The 20,519-nt window shown below is 35.8% G+C and overlaps 1 protein-coding gene across 1 annotated transcript; it reads right to left on the bottom strand.

The window, feature by feature from the left end:
• Window positions 1-8,283: 8,283 nt before the first annotated feature.
• On the bottom strand, window positions 8,284-11,043 carry LOC124359217 (protein bride of sevenless). Its single transcript, XM_046811781.1, has one exon. The coding sequence runs from the start codon at window positions 10,988-10,990 to the stop codon at window positions 9,446-9,448; it is 1,545 nt and encodes a 514-aa protein (XP_046667737.1). The 5' UTR covers window positions 10,991-11,043; the 3' UTR covers window positions 8,284-9,445.
• Between the last annotated feature and the right edge of the window lie 9,476 nt (window positions 11,044-20,519).

Here is a 20,519-nt window from a genome sequence, read left to right as displayed (position 1 = left end):
TATAACTAAAAAGCTAAGGACTTCAGAATATGAACATGCTAGTTTCTATAAAGCTTGTTGGTTTTTACTATACCGGTAGTCTATTAATTAAAAATACTGTTATTTGGTTTAATTTTTTGTTTTTATGTCAACGCTGGAACAACACCTCATTTTAACTTCTAAGGGAATACATAAATATAAATGCCTTTTATTTTTGTTTTTCAGTGTATTACATCTGGTTAGCAGAACAAATCATGTCAAATCTTACACACACAAAAACAAACAAAATTATTATACAGGCATAAACAATCATGGATTATACAGGCTTTGCCTCCGAGTGTTAAAATGACCTGTTGTGTTTTAATATTTCATAGAAAATTTTTTAATGTGTATATAGTAAATAAATTTGTTTTGGGAAAATATATTACACAAATACAGTTAATTTTTCAGATTCAGTGTTAGGGAATATTGATTTTATAGTTGTATTCTTGAATTCATTTATGACATAGGCTACATGTACATCAGTATTTAAACAGTTCTCTTGCATAGATCAGTACTATTCAAATGCCATTGCATGTAACTCAGTGAATTAACTGTACTTTGCATAAATATTTTTTAATTTTATATCTAGTTATAGGGGAAGTTAACCACTCAGAGACTGGTGGGTTGCAGCATAATATATTACTGAAAGAACGGTAAGTGGTTACTATATTTCGTTTGAACAACACCCTTCAAAAATTACTGGGTAGTTTTATACCTAAACTCGTAATTTGAGCCCACCTAATTGATTGGGACAATGGCGATACCGGCTTCCATAGAACTATTTCTGCAAAACGAGACCATTTTAAGAAAAGGGTCGGTCGTTACTATAGCCGCCTCTGAGTCCCCTCACAAAAAAGGGACGGCTGGGGTCGGGGGTGTATCTATGTCAACCGCCCACTTTCACGCACATTCACAGCCTTGGGCTACCTCAGGACCATAGTCTACTTGCCCTTTCAGTAATCGACTGTGTACGGATATTAATGACAGTTTTTTTTTTTTTTTTTAATTTTGGTTTAGTTCAGTGCAATGCATACATTTGTATCCCCATAGCAAAATAAAGAATTTTAGTATAATTACAATTTACTTAAAAATAGTAACGCTGGTATAAATATATGTGGCTATTTTTAAATAATCGTAATATAATATGTGTGCCCTGTTTTAATAATTTTATTTTTAACGATTTTACATTATTTCAAAGCATTAAAAATATTAAAGTAGTTTCTATATATCATGGCGACATAGCTAGCCTCATTATTGCATGGCCCGTTGAGGTTCGTGTTGAAGCCCCGAATCACTAACCACATGCCAATATTACATTATCAGTGCTTTCTGGGCGGGGCTAAGGATAGTAGGCTATCCTTAAACCACCTAAGGAACACCTCCGCTACCTGAAAATCAATAAATGTTTGTCAATAGATAATGCAGTTTTATCAAGTTATTTATTTTCATGGGTTTGCAAATGCAAATGAACTTGGTTCGTGTACGGAAGTTATACAAGGAAATTGGTTATAAAATCTAGAGTTGTAGTGTAAAAATGTATTCATACTAGCTGTTAATCCAGCTGTTGTTAACCACAGCTGTATTGGCATGCTGTATACATGTTACAACACACATCACCAGACGAAATTATGAATAAAACTAATATGAAATAAACAATGAAACTAAACTGATTATTGATTTATTGTCAGAATTCCAGTTTGCTTCCTGATAATCATAGGAACTTTACGTATTCCTTCACAATCGCAGTACTTTAGTGCACTGTACTGTACACAACAAACTAAAATAAGAAAGTAAAGATAAGTCTGTATGGCATAATTTTAATGGTATGAAGTATAAGGAATATTTAGCACTTTGAGGGTTAGCCTGAAAGTGGATCCCGTTTACTGTGTCTTTCTGATCCGGTTGGTGTGCCTTCCACAAAATGCATATGAGTGACACAATCTGCACCAACTACAACCTGAATAAAAAAAACAGCAGTAATTAACTCATTTGATTGCATTTTTAAAGAAAAACATTACTTGTGTATATAACCATATATAGTAGAATTACCCCAACACATTAGCACTTTTGAATGAGTGGGGGAAAGATTGTCACCTTTAATCTTTTAATTCTAATTTTAAACATATTTATTCATCAAAATCTGTGTTATAAAAATTAAAAATGCTATAACTTCAGAATTTAAAAGATCAACACTCCTTATAGGATTTGAAATGACTGTGAGGTAAGTTTGCTAAAAGTGTGAGCAAGCCATTTCATTTTAGTCAGGTGTATTATGACTTTTTTGTATATTATACACAATTGGAATTAAAATATATTAACACCTATATTATTATTATTATTATTATAATTATTACCTATACAATTATAAAGAAAAATAAAAACATAAAATCAATACAATATTTAATATTTAATTTAAAAACAATATTTTAGTTACATATTGCAATTCAGTTTAAATTAATTTGGAATCTATTTTACTAACAAATTTAATGTAATGAATCATAATTTGTTTTGGTTTGTTTGATGATTTGTTATACGTATTCCTAAACCACCATTACGTGATTCCTAGATAAACATGTTATATATAATTATAATTATTTATATACATAAATATTACAATTATAAATATTGACTATTTTTTCAAAAATAATATTTAAATTAATGTTAATTATTTTATAACTAACACTTGTTTTTTTTCATATTAACGACATTTCATCAGAACAAAATGTGCAGCGAAACTAATTCCGTACTGAAAGGTTTTTCCAATTGAGATGCTATTGAAAATGCCAAGTGTAGGCTATATGTCGCTAGTAGTTACCCGCGGCTTAACGCAATTTTGAAAATCAAAGGCCAAATAGCCTTCTTAGTGATAGCTTTATGATGTAAAATAATGGCGCCCTAAAATTGTTTTAAACAAAGCAGACGTAGCCTACCAGATACATATTATTTTAGTATCCATGGTTGAGAGATTCAAACGTAATAACACTTTGATTGGCTCTATGGTAGGTTTTTTTGTATGCAAAGATTTATACATATAAGTCTGAAAAACCTAATTTAGTCAAAAAGTGTCAACTTCCGTCTGTTTAGATTCATTATATATCTAAGGTATTTCAAGTGCCATAGTTGAATTTGACTTGTGTTCCGATCAAGAAAATATATACCAACAAAATCATTGGACATCAGATCAGCTGACATGTGTAACGACTGATTTCTAGGAACTGTTACTTGGAGCAATCAGTTCGTCACCGTTGAATCCCTAATATGGGATTTGTGTAAAAATGTGTTCACTGAATATCAAACATGAAATTTAGCTAGGGGCAGAAAATTAATAATACTCGTAATTAGAAATATAGTTAATTTTAGCGTTTAATAAACTAAATTATTACATGTTATAAACTTAGTACGTACAGGTATACACATTCTAATAATAAACGTAGTATATTTTAGATTTTAAAAGAATTTGATAACTTAAAAGTTGCATTAACACAGAAATATTTTTTTATTTATGTATATTTATATAGCCTACCCTTATATTGAAATAAATTATTTATACTTTTATTGTGCGTATGCAATCTTGAATTATCTAAGAAATAACACTATAGCATAACGGAATAGGTAACAGGTTATGCAACGATGCCAATTTCAAGTAAATATTTGGCGTACCAGGAAGGAATACAGCATTGCCAAGCTGTACACTTGAAGAACGACGTTGAGCAATTTTAATCCTGCTGTTTACCAAGAGCAGACTCAGACAAGATTAAATAATGAGCTATATGTGTCTCCTAGTTGTAATCACCTACGTGCAATCTTCTCTATTGTTATAACACTTTCTATAACACATTATCTTTCTATTAGGAACTTACTAGGAATATACAGAAAAAACACAAGGTCTTGAAGATAATGTACCTGTTTCAGAGTTACAGAAGTTTCAGATAAGAGTTTAAACAATTTCATTATTCCATACGAATGTTTTTCCATACGAAAATGACTTATGTAGAAGGTAAATTTAGTATTGAAGCGGCCTTTGGTAAACTTACAATACACGTATAAATGAGGGACGCCTATGTTGCTCTCCGCATGGGTGAGACAGAGACCTGGGCCGGAGTCGTAGCTGGTGATTGAGGAGAACGTGGTCTGCGGGTCGCCGGATCCAACCTTGCTGCTGGTTTACCCCGATGAACTGTGGTTTTGGAAGTAGCGCGTCGTAAACGAGGTGAAACACCTACCTGTCTTTGATCAGGTAGGAGAAAGCATAGGTGGGTCTGTGGTCGAAAGCCTACTGAACCCTCAGGATCTTCATGTGGTTGGTTGCCTGAGGAGACGAAGAGGGGAGTGGACGACCGGATCCACAGTTCTTCTTATGGAGTGCGGGGGAGCGGAAGGCTGATGATGGCTGTGGTTCGAGAACGCAACCCCACACCTGACTCGGGGGAAATACCCCTATTTCTAATGGATGGTAAAAAGACCATACCGGGGCTGGGCGGGTTTGTATTTTTCAGATGACAGAGGAGGAATTAAATAGGCTAGAAAAAGAGAAGCGGAGAAGATTTCATCCGATCTAAAAAACTGTGAGGTCACCATCTGTTTTAATGAAACTGATGATGCCAGATTCTCCTAATAATATACCAGAGAAATTAAAAAAGGCTGCAGAGGTGCTAAAGGCAGCTGAATGCCCCAGAACGACTGCATAAGTAATACCAGAGAAGAATAGTGGGCATGGCACTGGTCTAATATATATGTGGCGTAATTGCCAGAAGATCCTAGACCGGATGCGCCAGGTCACCACAAAACGAAAAATGTGTCTTCTGAAGTGAAGAGCGGTGTTCTGATGCTGCGTAACGCCACTGAAGTGCATGACATTTATTGTTGCTCTGAAGCTGAGGATGTTAAGGCAGCCATTGAGAAGGAGGTTGGCGCAAACGCAAGAGAAGGCAGGCTAAGCTTATCTAGACCGAACTCGCGGGAGCAAAGGCGTTTGAGCGTGCTGTCACTCGTCTTGTGGACACCGGTCTTATCAGGTTGATTGGGTGCACTGCAGAGTGCGATCTCGTGTGACAGTTGTTCGCTGTTTCCGGTGAAGTGGGATAGATCACATTCAAGCTACTTGTAAAGGCCCTGACCGAAATGGTGTGTGCCTGAAGTGTGGAGGTATAGGTTACTTAAAGAAGGAATAAAAGATCAATCCACATTGTCTTCTCTACAAGGACAATAATGCGAGGTCTGCTGATCTAAGCATCTCCCGGGGACTGGAGCTTGCTCTGTTTCACACAGGCTCTGGCACAAGCAAAAACTAAAAAAATACGATGATGCATATGGTACTGGTGAATCTTCATACAAATCGGAGATCAAACGGGGTTGGAAAAACACATAGACCTTCTGATCATCAGCGAGCAGTATCTAAATAATAATGATCCATGGTGGTTTCAGGATGACCTCGGAAAGGCAGCCATTTAGGCTCCAGATACAAGAAGTAACTTACTTGTTGAAGGGCATAGCACTGGAAGGGGATTCGTCAGGGAGAGGACTTCACTATTGTGAGCTACTACTTCACTCACAACGAGAGTATCCTAGACTTCCAGACAAAGATTGACAGTTTGGAGGACACCCTGAGAACGTTTTTATGGTAACGTCGTGGTCGACAATGTTGTGATTGTGACTTTTGGAGTGGGGTTTGACCTGTGCTGATGCCAGAGGAAGATACATTCGTGAGATGGTTGCAAGAACAGGATTCGCTGTGATCAACGAGGGAAGTGTATCCATTTTCCGGAGGCCGATGAATACGTAGACAACACCGGCCGTTACTTTCGCAACGGAGGCATTTGCACGTAATAGAGGATGGAGATGATGGCACAGTTGCAGGAAGATCTTCAACCCCAAACTACCATTTGAGTTTTGCTCCGAGGACAGGAAAGCTAGAATATGGTGGCCAAATACGTGGAAAAACCCCTAAGGGTGAAAAAGGTGACTCTAGATCGTGAACAACTAATCTAGGAAATAAAGTAAACCAAATTAGAGCTTGAATAAGCTCAATCAAAAGGCCTAGCCCGAAGTATTGGGAACACATTTCCAGGCTGGTCCAAGAAAAAGAGGGGGTGATTTTAGTGGCTATACCTCCAGGAAAAACCTGTTGGAGAGCCCCGCACTTGTTTACGGTAAGGCCAAGCGTTCGTGCAGTAATACGTTTTTTACAACCCCTCCGAATAAAACCAAACCGTATACAGGCGCGGCGTTAGGGTAGGGCGCGGTTGGGCGACCGCCCAGGAGCGCCGTACGAAAAGGGGCACCACAGGCATTTCTTCGTATGTAATTGAATTGCAGTTAGGGGGTGCCGAAGAAATTTCGCCCATGGCGCTACTAGTGCTAAAACTGGCACTGACCGTATATATGGTCTATATAAATTTTGGATAAAAATTAAAAAATAACACTGCAACTGATCGAAGATAACAAATTAACTTCTGATGGAGTAGGTACCAGTAAGTCAAAGTTATTTGGGAGTAGAACATTTGGAGCTGATAAAAAGTGATAAATGTCAAAACTATTAATCATCATTCAATTGAAATGCTGATCCTTATAATAAATTCCAGCAGCACAATACAATTACAATAATTATTACGATTGGATTAATGAACGTAAATAATCTTCTGAATAATATATCAACAATTGACATGTAAACATCAGAGAGGAGTAGAAGAACAGCACGGAGGGTAAGATTTATGATGATAACAGCATTGGACAAATTAGTTATGGCTGATTTTATAGTGACAAAAGGAAATGGAAAATAAGTGGTGTTCCCTTTAGAAACTGGAATCTGTGTAGGCTTCTATAGTTACAGATGAATATAAATGAAGATATGAATAAACTTATGATTTCCACAAATTACAAGTGCAGTAGAGGTTGAAATCATGGCATGAATTTTATGATCTTTTATCTGTGACTATAGATGGTGGTAATGTCATCTATGTCAGCAAATGTCTTTAAGACCTTACATTTAAATAAACAATTATTATTTTTGAAAGGCAACAATAAAATATATCTGTAATTTATAATTGTAAAATATATCTATATATAAAATGTATGTGGTGTAGCTTGTTACGGATTTGTATTAAAGATTTTTATAAAGAGTTTTGTTTTTCAGTTATGTTTTATATATCAGAATAAAATATAAATGTAAAATATACGTTACATTATAAGATATGTTTGATAATGTAATAAAACATTCTAAATTGATACATTTGGAAATTTTATATATTTGTGGAAAAATCTAATTTTTTAACTTATCTGGTTAGTTGTGTTGAAGAAATTTCAGAAACGTTGCAACGTTTATTTTAAAGTCCATTATTCTTTTACTGATTGGCACCTGAACAATATCTGACAGTTGGCAGACACTTTGGCAGAAAATGAGTTTGACAGAGTAAGGATGACAAGTCAGCACACAGTCTCGGGTATCCCTCTGGCTGAGTGATGTCTTACAGTCTTTACAAACACCACTCACTATGGTAGTTAGTCATACAAATTTACCAGAAAAAGATCAAAATAGTTTGTAACAATTATTTTATTAAAAATTTTAAAAATTATTACAAATACAGTAATTCCTTTTCTCTTTCATTTACATCTTTACAAATATTTATAAGTAAACAATTGCTTATTTGGACTTGTAATGGTGTGGTAAGGTAGTTAGCAAATACTGTGTGTTAATTTTATATGTTTACTAAAAGAAAGCTGTGGGGTTGGGAGGAATATTCTTTAGTATATAGCTAGGAAGCTTAGGGGTGGATTTTTAGAAATGTAAATACAAGTTCTCACTGATTTTACATCAATTACTCATTACCATTTGCTTCATTTTTAACTGTTCAATTTGTTCGAACAGTTCATCACACATTGAAATATCACTAGAATCCACATAATGGATTAGGGAAAGCTTTTGGTTTGAATGCTAATATGGAGTCCTAAACAGTTTGAAAATTGCCGCCAATTGTAATGGAACAAAACAGATTTTATCTTTTTGGTTTTAGCATGTGAGTATCAAAGTTTGGAATAAATCTTCTTGCCATTAGAAATAAACTTTCAGAATATGTTGAAAAAAGAAAGCAAAATAAAGGATTAAATCAAATCTCTAGCAGTCTAATAATTATTCCCTAAAGAATCACTAGAATGGAATTTAAATGGTAGTGGACCTACTGTTTATATGTGTTTGAGGAAAGAGGAGGAAGGCCTTTTAATCATAGTACACCTACAAAAGTAAAACGAGCAAATAATAAAATATACTAAAAATCTAAAACAATATTTTATTGTTCAGAAAGAGAAACATTAGACTAAATTATAAACAGAGATGATTACTTGCAATATCATAAAATATGTATGACTAGATATGACTAGAAAGTGATGACAAACTTAACAAAATTCATGGTATTAGTTATATTATAAAAGTAATTAGGATGTAGTAGTTTCCTTATAATTCTATTCCATTGTAATGAAAAGGACAAACATACAACTTATACTATATAATAAATCAGAATTTTGCATATGCTATACAAAATATGTAACAGTTCCCTTAAATTCTGATTTGACATATAAATACACTAGCTGCATTTAATTATTAGACTAGCATGCAGAGTAAGTATTTACATAAGACTGTCTCATGAATATACATTGGGATAAGTAAGCACTCATTTAGAGCATCTTCTTGCAAATTCGATTTAGTTGATGAAAAATAATATTCCATTCTATATATTCCTTACAAAATTGTTTCTCAATAAGAGAAGTTACAGGCACAGATTTTAAACCAATTATTTACACCATAAAAATGGACATTTACATTGTTAGTCTATTATTGCTCTTAAATACACATTAATGGACGGAATATGATGTGAGCTATTACATTGAGCTTTTACAAAATTTACTGTAAACTCTAATATGACTAGAAAAATTGTATGTACAACTAACAACTAAATTAGTGTTAAAGGTAGAACACATTTGGACAGTATTCATTATGGTATATTAAGGCTCATATTTTACATAACATGAGTACATCCATATACTGATGTCCTCAAGTATGTCCATAAATATCTTATAAAAGTGTAATCTAAATACTTGCGGCTATAAATGGTCAAAGTGAAACATTTATAATACATTATTATTTTGTTCGTCCTATAAAAAAACTTTTCTATTTGTTTCAAAATTAGAACTGTTATACTTATATGTATATATTCGTGTTTGTAACATCAAACAGCTTGAATGAATATCATTCCTTAACACGTTTACTGCGGCATATACCCTAGTGCACTTGCTGTCTTATTAAAATCCTAATACTCAAGATAGAGCCGCAGTGAATGTATTAAACAATATTTTTGATATTTGCTGTAAAAGTAATATATTTAATGGCAGTCTTTAAAGTTAAATGAATATTCTACATTGCCATATCAATAAATCAAAACCGAGTAACATTCAAAGGAGAAGGAGGTGTCCCATACCGTTCATAAGTGTTGTCAGGGAGAGGAGAGATAGTTCTTATGTGAGGTATGGTCTCCATTTTGGAGGTAGAAGGGGTGTTTGGTCTGTCTGAGTAAAAATTAGGGTTGCTTTGTCCCCTGGACACACTTACAGGGTTGACAGAATCGTAAAGAGCCTGAGTGGACCGATAGTTGACATCAACAACACTGTTGGATGATTGATAGGCAAGAGAGGGTAAAGCGCTTGCCAAGTGATCACGAACAATCCCTGTCATCATTAGATATGTGCGAGGGATAAAAATTATCACCAGAAGAACAGAAGCTGTGCCACAGAGTCCAGAAACAATAAAAATGTCATTATATTCTTTTGGAAAAAACACATAGCCTCCCACCCAACCGATCCAAACGAGAAGACAGAGAATAGATCCACCTGCAAAATAACCCCCTTCGTGATAGTTTCTCTTTGATCTCAATATGAAGGGAGCAGTGCAGACTAGTAAAATTAGTAAAAACATATCATAACACAGTGATAAGATAAATAAATATCCATCAGTCAAAGGAGTACATTGATCCTCTGGTAGAAATCTCCAATTGACAGCCCAGAACTGGACACTGAGTCCAATTTGTACGGCTGCAATGAAGAAACACAGAATTGACTGGTGGTAGCCATTGATATGACTCATAAATCCTCCATCCTGATCACATGATGCTAGCATGAGGCTACGAGCAAGCATTATAGAAAACAGCAAAGCGTAAGATAGACTTGTACCAAACAGTCTTGCGGCACATAAGATTCCTTTGTAGAAGTGGTGATCATCGACCACCTGAAATGAGAATGGAAGAATTGACCCATAGGTGAAAATTATAGACAGAAGAAGAAGAAAGGAAAAAGAAGGGTTTCCTTCAAGAATATCACGCTTGCAAATTCTAATAAGAATGAATGTAGCAATGGCAATACAACACAAAACCCCCACAACTGAAACAGAAGCTATTGCTGCCACCCATGATTCTGATCTCCACTCAACCATATTACGAAGAGTCTGGTATTCCCTCAAATCATCGAAATATTGCTGATAAATATCGTCATAATTAGAGCAATAGGTGCAATCCATACCAGTAACATTCACTGAAGGTATGCTCCGGCAAACATTTGGAGTAGTTTCATTTAAATTTTCAGAAACAAAGGTCCATTTGTTTTCAATGATTTTAAATGAACCAAAATGCTCATAGAATTCAGTCACATCAGGAATTTTATGAAACACTGTGTACCCGTCAAAGTCATCACTCTCCATCTGCAACACGCTGAGGATGAAAGTGACGAGATGGGGTGTGCGCAGGACAGCGCGAGTTGTTGCACGCTGGTGTACTGTATGCAAAGCATCACATATGTTGCCAGGAGGACAATGGGCTGCCAGGGTAGTCTTGAACAGGTTTAGAACTTGCAATATATCTGCTGCCATCTGAACAAAAAGGGGAGCCTGCACTGCTTCTGTCAATGGTCCTAAGCTGTTGTCACCCTCCATTGTTGGTAGATCCAACAGAGAAGGGACTAGAGCATAAGTCTCATGTGGTATTCGATCTGTAACAAACAAGAAATGCTTTATACATAATGCAAATAAATATATTTAAAAAAAATCATATTCACTAACCATTAGCCACTGTATTAGCTGTACATTAATCTAATCTGGGGGGACAATATTACCTCTAGTAGAGAACCAACAGTTATTACTGTTATAACAAGAGCAGAGCATTCTTAAATCATTCACAGAGAATAGTGTAGTCTACATTACGTCACTCCTCTATGCTTTAACAACCAGCTGCCTTCTCAAATCAATAAATATTTTGAACCAATAATTATTTGAATCTTGACGTCCTTTTTAACGATTACTAATTCTTTTTTTGAAGTTCGTTTGTCACAATGGAAGAATTGTGAAGGAAACAGCATTCTTAAGAAAATTTGCCATTGTTCAGTGATACAAAAAAACAGTAACACTACGTTTCGAGATCTGCAATCTGATCAATTCTTCAGGTAAATAACTAACGTAACACATAACTGTTATTGACCAGCTGTAGATAGTTGGTTGACGAATGCAGACCTGTTGTGACCTGTGTTCTGTAGTTCAGTTTTAATAATTAGTGTTGTGTTTTGTCATTTATTAAGTGCATGTTTAGAGTTAGTGAAGTTGGTTGACACACATCGTGGTGGTATTGATTCCTGACTTATGCGTGCCACAGCGCTCTGGTATGACTTGTTTATTTTAACCTAGTTTGTGATTATGTGTTAGGTCAGTTATTTACTTGAAGAAGAGATCTGATTGTAGATCTCTTAACATAGTATTACTGATTTTTTTATATCACTGAACAATATAAAATGTAATGGAAACATCCGATTAGTAATTTGTTGGGAGTAAGCACCAGGAAAATCACACATAAGTTATCACTTAAAAATCTCTAAAACCCCTCCTCACTTTTATTAAAACGTGATATAATATTTTATCCTCCTGAGACCCAGGGATTTTTGTTGTTTTTTCTAATTAAACTCCTAAGTGACTAATACTAGGCCATTAACTACAACTCAGTTGAGTCCTGAGCGTAAACTGATGTATACTTAAACAAATTCCTGAGTGCCTAGTATTAGTCACTTAACTTCAAAATTCTCTCCATGGCTTGCTGGTTATCAGACTGCCCCATAGGGGGTAGCACTGTACAGGTTAGAATGTTCCTTGTTGATGTAGTTCCTCAACTCACCGCTAGGGTGCGTCAGTGTGACACAGCATTGAAACAAACAAGATGGCAACACCACCCAGAAAATCATCCTCTACAAATCAACGATGTAAGTAGATAAAACCATTGTTTTACTTTATAAGTTATATTTATATGTCATAAACACATCACAAGGTTATTATGTAGTGTATTGAATGCAACAATAATCAGTTTCTTTATAGGACAAATTGTTGTGCAATCTAAGTGACTAATATATTAGGCACACAGGGCTAAAGACCAAAAGGCAGTATTTTACTAATACCTAATACTAGTAACTTCGGTCTTTATTATGTTGAATTTCAGTATAAACTTTTTTACAGTGACACCAAGAAAAATCAATGCTTGTCTGTTTGGGACTGATGATTCTGAGATCGAGGATTTCAATGATGAAGGAAAATGAAGATAATGTCCTCAGTGCCAGCACAAGAGAGCAATCTTTATTTCAAGCGAATTGGGAGTGACAATACTGACAGCGGACCCTGGACTATCATCCCTCAACTAGTGACAGCGATAACGAACCCACAACATCAACAGCAGTAAAGGTAACTTGATCATCAAATTTCTTTATCCTAACCTAACCTAATGTAATCTAACTTATACAAACAAAATACATGTAATTACTATGGTTACACATTCTACTTAAAATTCTGTTTGAAAATTATTAAATACTTTAACTGAGTACATGATTTATTTTATTTTATTGATTGTTTTCAGAAAAATCAACTAGCCAAAAGGAAGAAAAAATACTAAACTGCAACCACCAATCAAGAGAACAAAGAACATACCTACTGCCGAACCATGGAGAAAAGGCATTTTTTCTCCTGATCCTGTGACTCTTCACGAACCTTCGTATATACCACTGGACTGTACGAATTGGGAGTAATGAGAAGTTTGTTGAAACTATATTATGATGATGATATTCTTTTACAATTTGTGGAGAAAAGCAACCAGACTTATGTACTTAAAGACAGGTAAAAGTTTGAACTTATCTTTGAGAGAATTCAAAGTTTGGTTGGGAGTAAATTTTGTAATGTCATCCCTACAGTTGCCCCAAATACGTATGTATTTGGGACAAGGGAAATGGAGAGTTGCTGTAGTTGCTGATCATATGTCTAGGGACAGGTTTTTTTCAAATAAGAAATTCCACTAAAAATTGTCTTTGATGATGACATTAATGAAGAGCAAAGGAAAGCCGATAGGCTATGGAAAATAAGACCACTGATTGGACCGTGTTTTGTTAGGATGCTTAAAACAAACTAGAAATCAACACATCTGTATAGATGAGATGATGATACCCTTTCAGTGGCACAAGTGACTTAAAAACAGTACATTCCCAACAAGCCCAACCCCTTAGGAATTAAGGTATTTGTTTTGGCTAATCCTACTGGGATTATATGTGACTTTGTGGTTTACCAGAATCAGACCACCTTTACTCAAGATATTGCTGGAAGCTTTTGGCAATGTGAGTCTGCCGTTCTTTATCTAACTTCGGTCTTTAGTTCCTGGTCATGTCATTTACATTCGACAGATATTTTAATACTGTACGATTAGCTGAAGAACTTCTTAATCGTGGAATTAGATGCTCAGGGACTTTAAGGAAGGATAGGCTTCCCCAGGATAATGATCTTCCTGACGACAAGATTTTTAAGAAAAGCCAAAGTAGGGGTTCAGCCACTGTCCAGTGTTCGCGCCGATGGTGCGATAGCATTAACAAAGTGGCTGGATAACAAATCCGTAACTATGATCTCAACTAATGAGTCCGTTGAGCCCATGTGTGAGGTTTAAAAGGTGGTCAAAGGCTGAGAAGAGGTATATTCAAGTGTCCCAACCAAGTGTGGTGCAGTCATACAACAAAAATATGGGGAGGGGTGGATTTGATAGACAGAATACTATCTTATTGCCCTTCGAGATCTAGAACTAAAAAATGGACAGTTAGATGTTTATTGCACTTTTTTGATGTAGCCCTAGGAAATGCATGGCTTCAGATGAGGGAGATTAAGAAATTCGTCAGGAGTATCTCCCAAGGGACATTGTTCAATTCAGGCATTTCAAGTTGGAATTAGGTAAATCCATGATTGAGAAGAATAGTGTTTCGTCTGGATGTTGATGAAAATGGGGATGAAGATCAAGGAGACACCAAGAGAAGGATTTTTGGATCGTAGGAAGAGTGAGCGGGCCCATTGTTTAGAGAAAAGACTGCAAGGCGCCACCCACTTACCGGAGGTGACAAAGAAAATCCAAAAGAGGTGTGCTCTTCCAAAGTGTTTAAAAAAATCTACTGTTTTTTGTACACAGTGCAAAGTTTATCTTTGCCTTGTAGATGGAAGGAACTGTTTTGCTTAAATACCACACAAAGTAATTTGAGGGTCATGATTTAAAAATCCTAATTAACTTAGTATTTTTAATTAACTCAAAAATCAACAGAAACCATGGAAGTCTGATTACGATAGCTCAGTGCAGTATTTTTAATTCTTTTGTACTCATGTTAATTGACACTCAATAAAAGATATATGGTTTAACTGGATGTACTATGTTTTTATACCATTTCTACCCATTTTCAGTCCGAAGTGTCTATTATTAGGACAATCAAAAAGGGTAGAATAAGGCACAACAGAATTTTTTAAATATTTTTTTTTTGGGCTCTTTTCATTTGTTTATAGAGAAGTTATTATCATGTCATATGATATTTTAAAGAAAAAAATTCTCGGGACTCAAGGCCAATTTTTTTAGAGTGCCTAATAAAAGGCACTTCGGTCATAGTTGCTAAAATCTTATTGAAATCCTCAGGTCTCAAGTACTATCAAGACAAGTGGCCTAGTATTAGCCACCCCCCAGGGGTGTGGGGGGGGGGGGGGGTGGGGGGGGGGGGGGGTGGGGGGGGGGGGGGGTGGGGGGGGGGGGGGGTGGGGGGGGGGGGGGGTGGGGGGGGGGGGGGGTGAATTTAAAAAATAAATTATTAGAGACGTACACGGCAGTTTTAATTCATTTAGGGTTGACACACTGCCTTTGTATACTGCATGCTATTAGTTCCTATCTGAATAATGTATTACCGTTCGAAGTAAAGATGTAATAAAAACAAACAAGGAGTCAGGGACAACTATCAAACGGGCTAACACCGGATATTAATACACGAACGCCTGCATCCCCAAAGCAGGTATTTGTCAACAGCCCTGCCGAATGGATTAAAAACAGATTAACTCAGGCGTTAAAATCTCGATTAAAAAGTCGATTTTGTTCAATTGCCTTTTACGTGGAGGGGGGGAGTTTGCTGTGTCACAACCGGTAGAGTGAGACAGACGACTTGGACTGTGTCAGAGAGGTCTGTTGCCAACCGCATGAGTGTGTGGATGAATGTATGCCCATGTAAGTCTGCTGATTAAATAGCACGCGGCTTATGTTGCCCGACGATTACGTAACATATGTATGAAACACTTAAATACAGAATTATTATTGTTATTACAAATGTTTAGAGAGGACATTCTTGATTCTTAAGGTTCAGCGATTGAAACATTGTAACGTGTTCTCACGGATTTTTCCTGTTAGACTGCTAACATTTTTCAACCAGTTTCTTTGCAATCACCTAAAGTCCATTTGCAAAATAAAGTCTCCCCTTGCTAATGTTTGAACAGTCGCCGATATAAATTAAAATTGGTGATGTTTCCACAAAACATTCTCGCGACGTCACTGTCTGAAAAGGGGACTCTGCCAATTGAAAAGTCAAATTTTTAACCCCCTCTTTTATGACACATATAAAATTATATAAAACAAAATTTTGGTTCAAACCTTCCGTATTTATATTTTTTTCATCTTCGGTATATTAAAAAAAATTAAAACTTTATCTACTTCAAAAATTCAATGTACCAATATTATGAAGGTGTAAAGGTTAACTTAATGAAAAATTAATTTTCTTGACATGATTTAGACTGTTTTTCAGCAAAGAATTTTTTAAGAGAAAACTTCGTGATTAAATGTAATAAAATCTTTCCTGTGTGTTTTTGAAAAATTAAACTCGTTAAAGTGGATTTACTCGATTTCAGTGTAGAACACCTCTGGGTCAGAAAAAATCCCTTTTATTAAATTTAACAGGTTATCTTATACAGTCGACTCTCGATAATTCGAAATTGGCGGGACATGCAAAAAAATTCGAATTAGTAAGAGTTTTGAATTACCGAGAGTTTCGATTTATTGAGAGGAAAAAGAAAACTATTCGAATTACCAAGAGTTTTTTTTATTAAACACACAATGTCATACGGCAAACTAACAAAACTTAAAGAACATTAATTTCTAATGATTCAATCGGAACACACACTGCACACTGTCGCTAACGCTAGCGCTTTCCCCACAAACCTTTTTAAAAACTATACCATTAAGTTTTTTGAAATTAGTCAACCAGCCTTCGCTTGCTGCAAAACTGGGGATGCCAAGCTCTTTAGCATATGCCTTGCCCTTTCTTTTAAAAGCGAACCTCCAACAGGAACATTTTTATCTCTACACTGTCTAAGCCATGTGACTAAACACTCTTCTAATCTAGGATATTCAACTTTTGTCGTTCTTTTTCTTCCTGCTACGGAACTCACTTCAACTATTTTTTTTAGAATGGTTAGACAAGGTACTCGCAGGGATTTGAAATGTTTTTGCAACTTCCGACTTCACTTTACCACTTTTCTACCGCCGCGATCACTTCCTTTCTTTTCCGAAAGAGAAAGATATTTATATTTTTGCTTAGGTAGCCATCACGACAAAACACTTCTTACACACAACAAACATGACTTCCACACAACACGGCGCAAAGATAACCAACACTGCAAAGAGTATGCTCTGGGACACAGGATGCAAAGTTTCTTGTTATGATAGGAATAAGTTGAAATGCGTGTTTCCGACCGGCCGTCTCTCAATTCGAATTACAAAGAGTTCTGTCGAGTGAACTTCGAATTACTGCGTGTTCTGTATCGGCCTAACCTCAATTCGTTTACGTCCATTTCGAATTATAGAGAGTTCCGCCGACAAGACTTCGAATTACTGCGTGTTTCAAAATTAGTCTGTCCTCTGCGGTAAGTTCGAAATACCCAGTGTATCAAAAATGCATTGAAAAATTTCGAAATAGCGAGAGTTTTTCAAGGGACCGGCCTTTTCGTTCGAATTACCAAGAGTTTTGAATTATCGAATGTTTGAATTATCGAGAGTCGGCTGTACTACGTGGACAGTGATCGCCAAGCTGGGCATTTAACAGCAGTATTTCATTAAAAAAAACATGTTAAATGAAATGTTTATGTATTTCTAATGGTTTTAATTTTATCACTGATCTAAAATATCTGAAAAACAAAATATGTAAAGAAATTCTGTTTGTGCCAAAAACTCTTGCTTTCGTGTTTTATTTCCAAACACGTAGATGCAGTTAATATTTAGAAAATTTAAAGTTGGTGGTAACGTTTGATATTTTTAATATGCCAAAGTAGGCAATGCCGACCTAGAAAACATCCCCTACATTTAATTGTTCTATGCTGCAATTAAAATTACCAGGGCGGTGAAACTAGCCCGCACCAAAATAGGGCTGATGGTGACTGATGAGTTTTGTTCCCTTCTCTACACCTTTCGCCTATCACTGCTGCCAGTTTTACGTGCGTGAGAAATCACTTATCCATCTCAACATCTGCTGCAAATTAAACATACATTATATGTTACTACTCGCCTTCGGCTCGCTGGGGCTACGCCCCCAGGGCCCCATGATGTACACTTGCAAATTGGGGATGAGCGGTTAAATTTACGCTTGCATATTCGAGATAAGAGGGATTTGATGATTGTTAAAATTTGGACATGAGGTCAAGCCAGGAAATTCCATGGAGGGGGTTTTAATGTTACCAGGGGTTAAGACATCGGGGGGTTATCTGGTCATACCAGGAACTTCCCAAGGGGGGGGTTAAGAGATTTGGTGATTGTTAAAATTCGTACATGAGGTTTCATGTTCCCTGCTGCTCTATCCGATTCCGAGAATCGTACGGGGTCATATCGCTTCGCTAACGCTCAGCCAATTGATATGTGGTGTATAATAACAATCAATAGACATCGCAGAACAGTTAAGTTATGTGTTCGCGAAATTAGAAGACAAGAAGAATTTGATGGTAACTAAAGTCAACTAATGCCGATCCAAACGTCTTACAAGAATGTATCGAAACTAATCCTATTCTTCCACAATCTTATCTATCAATCTTCAAGTATCTAATATGATAAATACAAACTACAAGTTTGTGGAATTCAGACAAAATCGTATGTGATAACATATGAAGTTTACTTGCAAGCCCTTTTTGATTTTGTCGTTAAAATAAAAACCGTTACAATTAGGCCGTTAATACATTTTAGTGTCTTAGACCTCAAACGTTATTAGAGCTATAAAGACAGACCCTCTATATCAAAACACACTGAGGTGGGTTTGTGTGTTGTACATGAACTATTGTGATCCATTTATGGATGTTGAAAAGGCCTGTATTTTCATACAATAAAATGTTATGGAACATTTTAGAACGATTAAAATATACTGTATTATATAAATGTATTGTTGGGAACTGTTTCGTAAAATAGTTGTGAAATATTTTGATGTGTTTTACTTTTCTTCTGTAATATTTCAAAACCGAGCTTTTAAACAAACTTTTTCTTTTAGGATAAACTGTTCTGAAACTTTTATATTTGTTTCAAAGTTTTGACTGTGTCAATTAAATTTTAAACAGTGACTACAAATAATTAACTATAATTTAATTTACTTCAATGTGCAACTGAGTTGCAAACAAACGATGCGATGCAAGGCGGCGCGGCGGGAGTTGGTGCTCACTGCCCAGCAGCAATGACCATGGCCTCCGGAAACAGTGTGTCTCCTAACCTCCTATGCTTACTTGACACCGGTTAGCCACGGCCTTCTGTTTGGAACGAATTCTCCTCTATTCTCACATTTTGCACGTTACGGGGTGTTAATTGTTAACTACCTAAGGACAACCGTTTCCTCCAAGACAGCTTGCAGGGGGTCGTCTACGGGTTGCCACATCATACTTCTGAATAATACGGAAGCCTTATAAACTTATACTAGACTTATAAATTTATATCTATATGATACATTTGGATGTAAAAATTGATTTATTGGCGTAATTTTATAAATAAAAATGAATCCCTAAATGTGTTGCTAACCGGAAATCTCGAGAATGATTGGATCAATTCGGCTTATCCTTTTTTTTCAAAATATTCGTTAAGATCCCAGGAATGTTTATACTCGTAAATAGAAAGATAGAGAACGTTTTGCGCAGTAATTTAGAATTCGAATAAATTATTATATTGAAACTGAATAGCAGAAGTTCGTCAAAAAGATTGAAACATTTGTTTACATTTAAATTTCAGAAAATATTGACAACTAGATGTTACCCGCGGTTACACGCGCAATTTTTATTTTAATAATCTGTAGTCAAATTCGTTTAAAGCACTTATGATGTAATATAATAGTCCTCTACGGTAGTTTTCAAACAGAAGTAGGCATACGATAAGGTACGTATGGTTTCGAGGTCGGACGATCAGAGGTTGAGGGACTAACTCATATATCACGCGTTGTGCGTATAGGAGCATTTCAGGTTCAAATTAATTATACTTCCGATGCCATAGCATATAATAACATTTTATACATAGTTCTAAAAAATAAACTTTGGTAAAAAACAAACTACTTAGTTACAGCTCATGTGATTTACTTCCGGTCTAATATATTACCAGTGTCATAGGTGAGTTTGCCTCTTTGTATCGATGAAAGAAATATATTTACTATTAGTGAGTGTGTGTAGATGTAGGAATCCTACTCCTGTCAAAAAGCGTTGACTTCCGGTCTAATATATTACCAGTGTCATAGGTGAGTTTGCCTCTTTGTATCGATGAAAGAAATATATTTACTATTAGTGAGTGTGTGTAGATGTAGGAATCCTACTCCTGTCAAAAAGCGTTGACTTCCGGTCTAATATATTACCATATATAGGGGCGAGTTTGCCTCTTTGTATCGATGAAAGAAATATATTTACTATTAGTGAGTGTGTGTAGATGTAGGAATCCTACTCCTGTCAAAAAGCGTTGACTTCCGGTCTAATATATTACCAGTGTCATAAGTGAGTTTGCCTCTTTGTATCGATGAAAGAAATATATTTACTATTAGTGAGTGTGTGTAGATGTAGGAATCCTACTCCTGTCAAAAAGCGTTGACTTCCGGTCTAATATATTACCAGTGTCATAGGTGAGTTTGCCTCTTTGTATCGATGAAAGAAATATATT

This window comes from Homalodisca vitripennis, chromosome 4 (assembly GCF_021130785.1).
Source record: "Homalodisca vitripennis isolate AUS2020 chromosome 4, UT_GWSS_2.1, whole genome shotgun sequence".
Taxonomy (NCBI): Eukaryota; Metazoa; Arthropoda; class Insecta; order Hemiptera; family Cicadellidae; genus Homalodisca; species Homalodisca vitripennis.
Note: the sequence above shows the minus strand (reverse complement) of the source record. Positions and strands in the feature narration are given on the sequence as shown.